At 43.0% G+C, this 14,048-nt stretch overlaps 1 protein-coding gene across 1 annotated transcript; it reads right to left on the bottom strand.

Annotated features, from left to right (window-relative positions):
* Positions 1-4: 4 nt before the first annotated feature.
* LOC136452935 (protein NUCLEAR FUSION DEFECTIVE 6, mitochondrial-like) lies at positions 5-1,873 on the bottom strand. Its single transcript, XM_066453503.1, has 3 exons — positions 1,639-1,873; positions 1,441-1,565; positions 5-314 (listed from the first exon to the last, which is right to left on the bottom strand). The coding sequence occupies exons 1-3, from the start codon at positions 1,800-1,802 to the stop codon at positions 295-297; spliced, it is 309 nt and encodes a 102-aa protein (XP_066309600.1). The 5' UTR covers positions 1,803-1,873; the 3' UTR covers positions 5-294.
* Between the last annotated feature and the right edge of the window lie 12,175 nt (positions 1,874-14,048).

Raw genomic sequence — 14,048 nt, 5'->3', positions numbered from 1 at the left:
ACGATGCTCCGGATAACAAATCTTTGATACTAGTCATGTTGATGTCATATTAGAATTCCATGGCACAACAGACAAGGAAAAGGAGATAACATGGAATATGAATAATTCAAGGGATGTATATCTAGAATTAAGACAATTGGCACATGAGACCATAAGATTTTGGTTGCAAATCTTAGTACAGATTCCAAAAGCAAAAGTCCAAGGGTGTACTCCGCAAGGCATGTAGAAGTGTTATTGGAATCCTCTAGTACAAAGGTGAAAAAACAGGCTCTTGTGACAGATACACCATTCCTGTTATAGAGGTGTAGCAAATCCTGTGGAAACAAACAACAAACAATATAGATAAGAACAACAAAGAAGGCAAATGAGGTGAACAGAAACTTTGTGATAGATACAAAGAAAACAGATAAAGGGTAGCGCTTGCTGAAAATGGCAATCAGATGCACATACATAAAAATTCATAAATTACCAAGGCAATCAATAACTTGTGTCTGTAAAGATAGGCTTATTTAGAAGTAGAATGGAATCATTTGGCAAGAAAAAAATAACTTCACTGAGTGATCCAGACACAAATAAGGAACTGTCTACCAACAATTTGACACAAAGTGTTGTAGACACCTCAAATGCCCCTTGAGTACAATTCATAGATGTATTGTTGTTTTTCAAGATCTCAGAAACAATCTTAAATAAAACAGAGAAAATGATCAGATGGGGCATGTGACAACACATGAACAGCAATTGTAAAAAAAAAGGGGTAAAGTCTTAAAGATGTTAACAAATGCTTGCCAATTGAAGAAAAATCAAGAAATATGTATTTGGCTAAAAAAACTATTCTAATAAAAGCCGTAGCAACAATCTGTACTTAGTCAAATGATGCTAGCAGGATGCTAAATTAGTAGACACCATAAACAGTAACTTGCGGTTAGTCAGACAAGTGCATCCTAACCATTGTGGCGATAATATTTGTTAGGAAATGACAAACATACAGAGCACTAAGAGAAGAATGCCAAATAAAACAAAGTTCTTCGATCCCATCCACCAAAGATGCCACTACTAAAGAGGCAGAAAATCAAGGCCATTTTGATCCAATTTTTTACACTGGCACACATATAGCACTAACCAGTAGCCTACCTTAATACAATACTTCTAATTCAGGCATACAATCAAATTTGAACTTTTGAAGTGTCCTTGGTTTCTAGCCTACCCTCAATAACCATCCCAAATGGGCCTAAAGGAGTGTAATGTAGGCGAAGTACTTACATAGGGGAACTATGTTCAATATTAATAACAAACATCAAACTGAAGAGGAGACCGAATCAATCAGATTCTGATCTGATACAGTACAGTCAATTCATTCTATGTAATAGAGTAAGTCTCAATGGCATGCATCATTCACGGAATCACGGCACCGAAATGGAGCAAACGGATTAAATCACTTACCTTCGGAGAGCCAGCCCCAAGAGCCAGGCTTAAGCCCGAGCATGGAGGTGAGCAGCGCCGACGCGGTGGCGTTGTGCATCGGCATCAGTGAACCCTGCACGCCGCCGAGCGCCGCAACCGGCACCCTGCACCACCGAATCTGAGCCAAGGAGAAGGACAAAAAAATGCTCCGCTAGAGAATCAGAGGCTCCAGGCTACCTCGAGATCGCGAGGCGCCGGCGAGAGGCGCGCGGCAGGGACGCGGCTGCCAGCTCCGGGGAGCGAGCCGCCGCCTGGTGGGAGAGCGTTGCAGAGATAGTAGACCGGGAACCGGAGCGCAGCGCTGCGAGGGTTCGCCGCACGCCGCCAGCCGCCGCCGCCATCGACGGGTTCCGTTGCCCTCTAAAACCCTTGCTGGGCTGTTTGCAGATTTGCGAGGACGCCGAGGGGCTCGGTGGACCAGGTCTATAACACAGGCCCTGTTTGATACTTAGCACAGCTAGAGGTTAGAGTTAGTTTGTAGCTCAGGACTAGCCCTGAACTAACTCTAGCCTAAGAGATGTTTGGATACAAGGGTTAAAATGATAATAAATGTGCTTTCCAAATCATTGGTGCGGGTGAAAGTAGAGAGAAAACAGTGGACCCCACCTCAAATAGCCCCAACCAGCCCAAATAATCACCTCTTTGGGGGATAGTTTTTTAGGGTGTGCTAGTTGCAAATAACCCACTCAAGCCCTCCTGTTTGGTTACTTTAGAGCTAGTTGAGCTCCAACTAGCCCAAACTAGCTCTAACCCATGGATCCAAACAGGCCACAGGTCCCCAAGAGCTTTTTTTGGAAATGGACCATTGTGGCCAGTGGGCTTCGGTAATATGCTATCCCACAATGGGGCTTCTGCCACTATGGAACACCGTCCGATCCCTTTGGATCCTTTTATTTCCCTTCTCCCCCTATCCCTTATCTTTTTCTTTGACCGAGCGGCTGCTGGGACAGAACGGAGGCACGCAAAATGGATCGAGCGTGGGCGCGCTCGTTCATCTCCGACGCCGAGCGAGCGGAAGGTCGCACCCACAGCGACACCCCCCTCCTCGGCCCACGGCGAGCCCCCACGGCTAGCTCCCCCACGACCGCCCGCCTCCCAATGGCACGCCCACTTGCTCCCCCACGCCCGCCCCCCGAGCGTCGCCTGCGTGGCCCACTCGCCCGCCATGGCCGGCCCCAGCTCGCCTTGGCGTGACAGCAGCACCTCCACACCGGCCATCGAGCACAGCACTGCAGCGACGTCCTCAAGGCCGGCTATGGAGAACATCAAGTACTCAATACCGCGAAGCCGAAGGTGAACTGCCTCTTGTTCATTGCAAGGACCGTAAGTGCCGGTTTCTCAAGGTCTTTATAGCGAAGACGGAGAAAAACTACGACCGCTTCTATGTATGTCCAACTCGAATGGCGAGAACAGTTAGCTGTAAATTTCGGTGTGATGTATTTTGTGTGATTTGTGACTTGATTGGTTTCTGTTTATTTGGCGACAGAGGGATGGTGCTAGTTATCCATTTTGGGAGTGGGAAGAAGGATATGAGCAATACTTGGTTGACAATAAATTGGTGCCTTTAGATTATCAACCTGTTTTCGAGTCTACTAAGTTGCCGCAGCAAGTCCCAATTGTCGAAAAGAAGCTGATCTGTGGGGAATAAGCCAGGAAGAACAAGTTAAGCAGCTTAGGGAGATAGTAATGCTGCCGAAATATTTGCTTCTTGTTTATGGACTTGTGTTAGTTAGCTTTGTGTATGCAATTATCAAGAGTCGGTGAATCTTGTGTACTTGTTATCAAAATGTATCGGTTATGCCAATGACTCAATGAAAATGACATGTTATGTTCTTAATAGCAATGTTTTCCTAAACGATAAACGGTAGACAGTCGGCGAGGTCTCGTGTAGCGTTTAGACCGTGTACACGGTTTTACACGGATTACTCGTTTTTACTTTATTTATAAAAATAACTATAATAACATGTGTATATATTCCTATAACATAGATAATATTTGTATATTCAAATAATTTTATTATGAAAGTATATTCCATAACTAATCTAATGGTACTTATTACACATCATAAACATTTGTAATATTTTGAAAATAACATAGATAAATTATTTTCAAAATATTAAATAGTGTTCGCCTACACGGCCTTGTAGACCGATTACACGACCGTTTTTTACCGTTTACACGGCGATTCCGTGTAACCTACCGTTTATGGCCTAAACTGCACGTTCGGCTACCGAGTAGCGATTACACGCCGAGTAATCGGTCTACACGGCCGTGTAGACGAACACTGCTTAATAGACAAAAACTACTTTCTCCTGAAATGGCACAGGGTTCATAAGACCCGTTAGAAGGCTGGCACAGGTTCAAATGGCACAGGGTAAAAAGCATATATGTTCAGGTTCACAAACACATACAAGTTTAGCAGTTCTATTTCTAGCTTTGCTGTCTCTCTCAGCAGCAGCAGCAGCCTCAGCCTCACTAGGTCTATCATGCTGATGTCGACATGGAATTTCGTCTCGTGCTGAGGACACACGAGCAAGCCGGAAGGGTCCGCTCGATGGAGCTAGAGATCCGCCTAGCTTCAGCGCAGGGGGGTCGATCCTACGCACTTCTTCCGAGACATGCCAGTCAATTTGACCCTGTAATTGACAAGGAGAGAAAGTTTATCATTAATTTAGGGAGGAACATGCCGGTGTGCTCATGTGTCCTCGGCACGGGACGAAATTCCATGTCGACACATGTTTCTAGCACACCCGGTGGACTCGACAATCGTCATGATGGTTCACAACAACAACGACATCCTTACCATACATTATGAAGATCTACCTGATGGAGATAAAGGTGTCATCAACAAAGCTATAGAAGAATTTTAGAACAAGTGTTTGTTGTCCAACACCAAAACACGTGACAACACAATTGTTTAGAAATTTCCACTACCAAGAGTTCTATTACATGGGTAGACGGATACAACTGAAGCTGAGGACAGGCGTTTTTTACGGAAGTTATAGACAAATATGTTCATGATGCCATGTCGATGCCATGAAAGAAGCGATTCATGGGTTTCCAATTGGTCAAGTTGGGCCGGCTTATTACAATATTCTAGATTCGTCGACCCAAGGGACTAATCAAGTCAGTACCAGCCATCAAAAAGCAACACCAGCTGGTAATGGTGATATCCAGGCAGTTCAGGGTTCATCTAAACAAGCTCAAGGTACTACTACAAATTAGATACAGTATAATCCTGGACTGTCAGTACAACATGTGCAACAGCTGACGGAGCAAGGTCAGAACTAGGTGATCAATTTTGGCACATCAGGCCACATACCGTCATCGGCTCAAAAAATAGCACCCTCAATTCAAAGGATCCGTAGAGATATAGATCCTTATGTCTATAATCAGAGACTTCAAGCAGCAAGCCAGCAAAGGACCCAATAGATAGAAATTCCATAGGGTTATCATTATGGCACAGATTATAACAGCCTTCACATGATTTCGAATCCAGGGTACCAAGACACATGGGATTTCAATCCACAGATGGGTCAGTAGGTGCATAGAAATCCAAATTCGAATGCCGATGAGTTGTTGTTGAAGGTGATCGAGATAATGAAGAATCAGTTCGGTCTGAAGCCAAAAGGGGTGACCTTCTCGTACAAATACCCATATCTAGAATGATATGATTTGGTCGCTCTTCTTGCAAATTACAGGCTCCCAGAGTTCGCTAAGTTCACTGACCAAGACAGTACAAGCACGATATAACATGTCAGTCGGTATCTTATATAATTGGGCGAAGCATCAATTGAGGATGCCCATCGAGTTTGTTTCTTCTCTTTGTCCCTATCAGGGTCAGCCTTCACTTGGTTTTCACCATTGCCAGTCAATTCCATTGTTAATTGGGCTGACCTAGAGAAGAAGTTTCATACATATTTTTACATTGGGATTGGGAAAAAGAAGATAACCAATTCGATAACTATAAGGTAGAAGACTAATGAATCGGGTACTGAATTTCTTCAGATGTTCCAAAAAACTAGGAACTTATGCTTCTCCTTAAACTTGGCTGATGATCAACTAGTTGCTTTAGTTGCTTAAGGAATGCTGCTAATGTGGAAAGAGAAGCTGCTGGGATAAGAATTTGATAACTTGGGTCAATTGGCTCAACGAGTGGCAGCGCTCAATAGCCAATTCCAGAGTATGCACAAAGATACCCAATTTTAGAAGAGTACCATAGTGACCAAAGCTTACGATCCATACTCAGTCGATGACGGTTATGAAGATGAAGAAGAAGAGGTTGCTGCGACTGAATGGAATTAGGGCAAAAAGATAGTAATGATGCCAAATCCTTGGGGAAGATGAGTCAAGGAGAGCTATTACTTTGATGTCATAAAATTAGATAAGCTCTTTGATTTCTTGCTTGAGAAGGGGTAGATCAAGTTACCCGATAATCATGTTATGTTGCCCCAGATCAGTTGAAGAATAAGAAGTTTTACAAGTTCCATAACGCTACTTCTCATTCCACTAATGAATGCAAAATTTTCCGGCAGCATATATAGAGGGCTATTCAGCAAGGAAGGCTCAAGTTTGATACACCTCAAAAAATGAAGGTTGATGATAATCCTTTCCCAAAAGATCAAAACATGGTTGATGCTGGACTACTCAAAGGAAAGACTAAGGTCCTAACATCAACTAAATCAAGAGAAGCTCTGGAACAGTCGATCCTGAGATACAAATATCGGCTGACGAGTACAGAGAGATTAGAAGGCGTCACGCTAAGCAAAAGAGCCGATATGAGCAGGGGGAAATGTCAAAAGATAGGACGATAAAGTCACGAGTTACATCTTGGATCCTGTTAAATAAGTGGCAGCGGTAGAAGGAAAAGGATTATTAGTGTTGGTTAAAGGATCAAGAATACCAGCGTCAACTGGAGAAAGAGAGGTATGAAAGGAAACAAGCCAAATCACATTGGAATTGTCCTTTCTTCAGACATTGCTGGAATGAAAGTTTGAAGTTACCTATCAGACATGACTATTTAGAATGCAGCAATCAATATTGAGAGTTTAGGCAATCTCAAACCAACCGTCGGTCTATCCATGCTCAAAATGCATATCATCATAATAACATGGATCAGCGCTTTAAAAATGGAAGTGTTTATAGTCGGCTTAGAAAATGAGTTGTTGACCAAAACTAGGTTGACTGTGAAGAAGAAGGTAACGGGAGAGAATATGTTTGGCAGGAAGGCCAATGGTGTCTAGGAGGTTTAACAAGAAGCCAAAAGATAAAGGTGCAACGCTTAAGGAATAGAGAGTTGGAACAGGCTCAGGCACTCGAGAAATCTCAAGTATGGCATACTAAACAAATAGCCGATACAAAGCAACCATCGGCTAATATCCAAGTGGCTTTTCTATTGCCATCAGAATTCAGAGCTCTGGCAGATCAAGAAGTTTATTCGGACTTCAATGAATCAGAGTATGAGGAGATAGTTGCCAAGTTGATGGTTGTACAACAAGCAATATTTGATAAGCCAGTCAAGCATCGGCACTTAAAGGCTTTATATATGAAAGGTTTTGTTGATGAGAAGCCGATGAATAAGATATTGGTGGATGGAGATGCTTCTGTCAATCTTGTGCCTTACACCATTTTTCATAAACTTGGCAAAGGACCAGGAGATCTGATGGAGACTGACATGATGCTTAAAGATTTTGGAGGTAGTGCATCTAAGACCTGAGGGGCAATAAACGTTGAACTAACAATCGGGAGCAAGACTCTGCTCACCACATTCTTCGTCATCAATGGAAAAGGGTCATACGGTTTGCTCCTTGGTTGTGATTGGATTCATGTGAACTATTGTGTACCATCGACCATGCATCAGTGTTTGATTCAGTGGCATGAAGATGATGTCGAGGTGGTTCGCGCTGATGAATCTGTGAGCATCGCAACAGTCGATCTAGTCTTTTGGGAACTAGGAGACTTTGAGTGTTTTTCTAGCAAGTTATGGGAAGGAGGCTTCATTAAAATCGGCAATGAAAGCCAACAACTGATGCAAGTGATCAGCTCTAAGAGTTTGTTTTAGTGAATAGTCACGGATTCACGTCAGCCATTGGATTAAGGAAAAATAAGCATTAGTTCTGAGTATGGGTTTAGGCCGACGTATGAATGCTAAATGGAATCCCAAGTGCGGATCAGAATTGATGGATTTCTTAAACAAAGTTTTGTTGCACTTAATGAAATGCTTGCTCCAGGTTGATCAATTGTTTAACCATTGATATGAAAAGTTCCACAGCAAAATATTTAAAGGAATATTATCCTAACATTTGATCAACACTTGATAGTCAATTCGTTTGGTCATCGGCTCTAATAGCCGATACCAGAAAGGTATCGCCTCTAGTTCAAAAAATGAAGAAACTTAAAAGACATGAAAGCCAATACGATATGTATCATGTCCAGAGCAAAGAATAAAAACAAAAATAGTCATACACAAGGGCATTGCACTGAGACACATTCATGAAAAAACAGGAGTCTTTGTTCATCAGATTACCCTAGATACAATCTAATCGAAGACCTTGTTCACCACATCTTGAGCGGATGTGATGTCTACTATGGGCTCCGCTGCCATAACAAATTCTTTGAGCAAGTCCTCACATTCCTCAGGTCCGTCGCCCATTGGGAAACCAGTCTCCATGGCGTAGAGCTCATACCTAGTTTGGACTTGCGCTGCGGTTAGCGCCACCGCCGCACCATGACGAATACCGTGGAGGGCAATCTCCTGAACGTGGGCTGAGATGTCTTGGATACAAGCATCGATGGGGGAACCCTAAGCATTGACGGCGTTCACGGTCGTGTTTGCCGCTAGTTGGAGGGATTCCAACTACACCATTAGTGCTGACAATCATAGAAGACTATCAAGATAAAGATGGTGGAAACCAGAATAGAAGCATTCATGGAAATCATCTTACCTACCACCATGGTGTCAGACTCAACTAGCCGCACTTGAATGGCGCTGGCCTCCTCCTCAGCCGCATTGAGGGCCGCTTGGAAGACCCCTAGACGGATCTCAAGCTGGCCATTTTTCTGAATCACCTCAGAATAACGGTTCTCGGCTGCCCTCCATTCTCAGAAGAAGCATCGGGCATCATCGCCGTTATACGAGTTGGAAGAATCCGATGACGAAGCCAGCATGGAAGATGCGGCGTCAGAGGGCTTGCCGGCCCTAGGGAGCGAACGAAGACTGTCATTTATAACAAACCTATAGGCAAGTTAGAATAGTTCATTGTCATAAATAGGAAATGTCAATCTCACCTCATGCGTCGAAGACGCTGGTTCATCAGCATGGTCTCCTCCAGGATCTCCTCCACCACATGATTTCCTCGGTTGTCCTCGCCGGCCATGAAGAATGATTGGATCTACGGAAGGGAGAAAGAAAACCGCTATAGGGTTTTGGCAGGCGGAGGAAAGCAAAGGAACAATTGTGGATGGAGATGTGTTTGAGGCCGAAGCCCTTGACTAGTATTTGAAGACATGAGACGAAGAGGCAGATGCCTCGGGACGCACGAAAGGCAACTGCAAATAATAGAAGGCGAAGCGCCACTTCACCAATGCCGAAGAGAATACGGCGCTGAGTAATTAAGGGCAGAAGATCGAGGGATTCACTTAATAAAGGTCATGTTTTCAGACTTAATTAGATTAAGATTAGAAGTCTAGGATCGGCTGTATCAAATTAGGCTCTTTAGCTGAAACAAGAAGCACAATTAAATAACGAAGAGTATGATCGATTCTACACAAGATACGCGTTGACATGTAGATTTCAAGTCTAGAACATCATGGATCGCTCTCAATATTTCTAGCCGAATAGCATCAGCTCCCATGATCTGTTGTTTACCTTCTTTGGCTAATCCAAGAATGCTCTCGAGGCTACTTCGGATGGCTCTACCTTCTCTGACTTTAGCCAACAGTTCTCGTTTCTTTTGTTGAATGGCGTCAGGTATTTGGGTTAGGATGGACTTATGATGATTAATGGCAATAAGACTTCGGAGAAAGCTAGGGATGGATTACCCTTGATGGCTAAGAGCAAGAGAGCCAGTATGGTCACCTAATTGGGAGAGACCTTATCGGATCAAACGTTGTGCGCCTGGTAATACTTACATTTTGTAGACACTGAGAGGAGAAGAAGAATTCGGCAGAGCAATCAAATAGGGAATATTTGAAGGAATATTACCCTAGCGTTTGGATTAGTATTGGACAACCAATTTGCTCGGTTGTTGGCTCTAATAGCCGATACCAGAGGGGTGTCGCTTCTAGTGTGCAAAATAAACCCGAAGAGGTAAAAGCCGGTACAATGTGTGTCGCCTACAGGAGCAAAGCAAACACAGACTGAAGTGATGTGTATAATGTGGAATACGAAACAAAGAAAAATCACTCAAGACATGAGAAATTAGTTTGCTAATATCACCTATTACAAACTACGGGCCAGAAAACACTTTGGCTACTATATCATCGGCCTAGGAGATAAAGGCTACGGAGTTAGCAGGCACTGAAGAAATCCTCAATCAGGCGTTCATAATCCCTTAGGGTGCACCGTGGCTGAAAATCCATGGGGAATGGAACCAAAGTTCAGTGGCCAGAATGGGCTTGCGCAGAAGCCAACGCCATGGCGACACCATGGCAAACGCCATGTCAAAGCGACCTCCTCTGACACGGTTCGGGATGTCATGCAGGCGAACCACCGGGATGGCGCCTCTGGCAGTTGATGAATCCCAGCCACATGCTCCGTAGCCAATCGAGGCTCTCTAGTTGGGCAGACAAGTCTAAAAAGATTCAAAGGAGAGATGATCAGAGTCTTGACAATGAAATTGAAAGGAAGCAAAGGTCACGACAGATATCTCACCCATAATTCTGGCCTCGGCCTTGGCTAACCCATCCTCCACTGAATCGACCTCGGGAGGTGATCAACATCGAACCATGGCCAGAGCCGATTCTATGAGGGAGAGACATTCAGCGAGACCCTAGCCAAGCCGATCAATGGAGGCAAGCAGATCATCATTGTCAACCTACCTCCTTTGATAACAAGGGAGCTGGCGATGAACTATTAACGAAGAGGACCCTAAAGGCCAAATGGAGTCGGCCCTATCCCCTGAGGCAGTGGGGGCATCACGGGTTGTACCCTCCTGATGATGAAGGCACTAACGTGATGATGCAGGTCTATTGAGGGCCTTCTCAGCAAACCTTTTGCCATTCTCCATGCTCTCAAACCTATGGAAAAGCAGGAACTATACTAAGGACATAAAAGGTTTAAGGCAAAACGAGTTGTTTTTCGATCCCCAGCCGTGGCCCATATATATAGCCCGGGAAAGCGAAGAGATAGATTTCGCTGGGGGTGTGAAATTGAAATCAGAATACAAAAATGGATTGATGCTCTAGGAATTTGAGGGACAGATAACGAAGAGATAACAAATTCGGTCTTATTACTTCCCCAAGTTACAGAATATCATCAGATGGATACAAAAGATTTACATTGACCAACAATCAGCCCACCAAAGTTTCTTTGGATTGAAGGAAGTTTGAATCCCCACAGGGCCAAAAGTCATCATAAACCGAGTCACATCGGCCCGTTAATAAAATTATTACAGAGAAGGGGAGAAGCCGCCTACCTAACAGATGCCCAGCTGATTTCTCAGTGATTGGGAAACCACTGGAAAGAAGCTTGTGGCTTTCCCAATGGGCATTTGAATGAGCAAATAAGGAAAAGGTGTCCACACATTTTAGCCCTTGCAAATACTAGAACAGCTCTATGAGCATGGAGAGAAGACCCTATCGATATCACAAGGATTCTTCTAACCACAGTAGCTAATTCTCTTGCTCAACAAGGTGCTAATATGGGAGACACAATTACCCTATGCATAAGAATTCTTCTAACCGCTCAAGATCTTCATAGCAAAAAGATAGACCATGGAGGGTTCGCGTGAAGTCAGAAGCACTCAAGGGGGCATAAGGAAGAGAAACATAGCTGAATTATTGAAGTGCTCTCGCCAGGGTTGGATATACATTTTATAGCCGGCCTAGAAAAATGAATCCAAGTGCCCGTGAAGCAATGATACTCTCATGAAAAGCTTTGAAGCATGGGCTCATGAGCTGACATAGACGACGACAAACAGTAGACCCCAGACCAAGATTCTCTACCTATGACTGCGAACCTATCGGGAATACAGACGTGATAATTTTGGAATAAAATTACTTTTATCCCAAAATTAGGGGGCATGTGTTACACCAAAATTTAGGAGAAGAGCACGGAAACTCGTAGGCTTTCAAGATTGTGCAAATCAAGGAGTCGATTTTGTAACGATTGATATCTGCCAGTTCAGATGTGACACTAGGATTGATTCTCTTTAAATAACGTCAGCAAATAGCGATGATGAGATATGATTGGCATCAAGAAGATACATATCAGACTCTACAAAAGGAGAAATATTAGAGTCCATGTTATCTTAAAATAGGAATGTTTTCTTCGTACCAAAGATTGTACTAAGTCATACTCGAGTATGATTCATTTTTAGGCTCTGGGTATAAATATCAAACCTCGGCTATTGTAAAGACACACACAATCAATCAAATACCAGTTATTTACTTTTTTTGGCTCTAGCCACCCCTTAGGAGTAGGAGTAGAGTAGATCTCGGTGAGTTCTTCAACAAGTACGGCTGCATCGATCCGGTCGACCTCCACTGCTTATCTGTAAGTATCATCATGGCTTATACCTCTGTTTGTACGGCTGTATCGATTGGGTTGACCTCTAATGCGACTCTGGTATAAGTTAGTTATTGACTTATGTCTAGTTCAAGTATGGCTGCATCGATCCGATCGACCTCCACTGCTCAAACTAGATTAAGGTCAAGTTATCGACTCTATCTAAGGGTGGCATTCCTTCAGATAGATTCATTAAGTTACCGATATTGCTTATTGCTTCCATTATTTATTTAATTACAGCAATATCACTTTGCCTGATTGGGATTGATCTAGATCGGCCTTATATCTTTTCAACCCATCGTTTGTTAATCTAAACTGATCCAATCTGCACTTTAAACAATGAGTTATGTTTCATCGGTTGTTTTACATAAATCTTGATCGTGCATAGCGTGCGGTTAAGGCATGTTTGATCTTGAGTAGGTCTATTAGCCAGCAAAAACTATTCCATGGCTTGTTATCATGACATGTGTGATTCTACCTCACACCCTACTATTAGCACCGTGGAGTGGGGATTGTTATTTGGTAGATCTATTTCTGAGAGGGCATGACCTTAACTGTGCGCTATGCCTGAATCGGCTGTTTTAGTCGATATCGAGCGCTTTCACGAATAGTTTGCATCACGAGATGTTTGAAGTAGCGATAGGTTGAAAGATGTGTTAGCCCCATGATCTTATTATTATATTACGGTCTGCATGATTCTACCTCATGCCCCACTGATATTAATAATAAGTTAGGGTCATCGAGTCTATTATTGTTTCTATAGCTTGCATGATTCTGTCTCATGCCCCACTGGTTATAGCGATAGATGAGATCTAATATGTTCATTAGATTTATCTCTATTAAATAGTTGAATGATGATGAACTGTTTCTTTTATAAAGGAGTTCGGTTACTTGCAATCATTGACTCAGTATAAACTAATTATTGTTGACATCTTATTGCCATTGACTAATATTTGTCTAAACAATGATATTCATTCTAAATGATAATCAATTCTTCTTATACAACCCCATAAGCTTTAATTGATTTATTCTTATAAATATGCTGGAATCGACTATTTAGTCGATCTCCTTTCATATCGGCTCTTAGAGCCACACATTCAGGACAGTCTGGCAACATCAGCACGTTCCGCCCCAAATTACTGATAAACTTTCTCTCCTTGTCAATTACAGAGTCAAATTGACTGGCATGTCTCGGGAGAAGTGCGTAGGATCGACCATCCCTGTGCTGAAGCTAGGCGGATCTTCAGCTCCATCGAGCGGACCCTTTCGGCTTACTCGTGTGTCCTTGGCATGGGACGAAATTCTGTGTCGATCCTGCATGATTCTGTCGACACAGAATTTCATCCCATATCGAGGACACATGAGCAAGCTGGAAAGGTCTGCTCGATGGAGCTGAAGATCCGCCTAGCTTCAGCGGTGTGATGGTCGATCCATCGTACTCTTCCCGAGATGTGCCAGTCAATTTAACCCTATAATTTGATAAGGAGAGAAAGTTTATCAGTTGTGGAACATGCCGGTGTTGCCAGACAGTCCTGAATATGTGGCACTAAGAGCCGATATGAAAGGAGATCGATTAAATAGTCGATTCTAGCATATTCATAAGAATAAATCGGTTAAAGCTCATGGGGTTATGTAAGAAGAATCGGTTATCATTCAGAATGAATATCATTATTTAGACAAATATTAGTCAATGGCAATAAGATGTCAACAATAATTAGTTTATACTGAGCCAATGATTGCAAGTAACCAAACTCCTTTATAAAAGAAACAGTTCATCATCATTCAACCATTTAATAGAGATAAATCTAATGAACATATTAGATCTCATCTATCGCTATAACCAGTGGGGCATGAGACAGAA

Source organism: Miscanthus floridulus, chromosome 5 (assembly GCF_019320115.1).
Source record: "Miscanthus floridulus cultivar M001 chromosome 5, ASM1932011v1, whole genome shotgun sequence".
NCBI lineage: Eukaryota > Viridiplantae > Streptophyta > Magnoliopsida > Poales > Poaceae > Miscanthus > Miscanthus floridulus.
The sequence above is the reverse complement of the archived record's forward strand: the minus strand, read 5'-3'. Positions and strand labels throughout refer to the sequence as shown.

Coding starts and splice junctions, on each gene's coding strand:
- LOC136452935 (XM_066453503.1), bottom strand. CDS start 1,802: ATGGCGGCGGCGGCTGGCGGCGTGCGGCGAACCCTCGCAGCGCTGCGC. Junction 1,566..1,638: donor CGGCGCCTCGCGATCTCGAG/GTAGCCTGGAGC, acceptor TCGGTGGTGCAG/GGTGCCGGTTGCGGCGCTCG. Junction 315..1,440: donor TTGGGGCTGGCTCTCCGAAG/GTAAGTGATTTA, acceptor TTGTTTCCACAG/GATTTGCTACACCTCTATAA.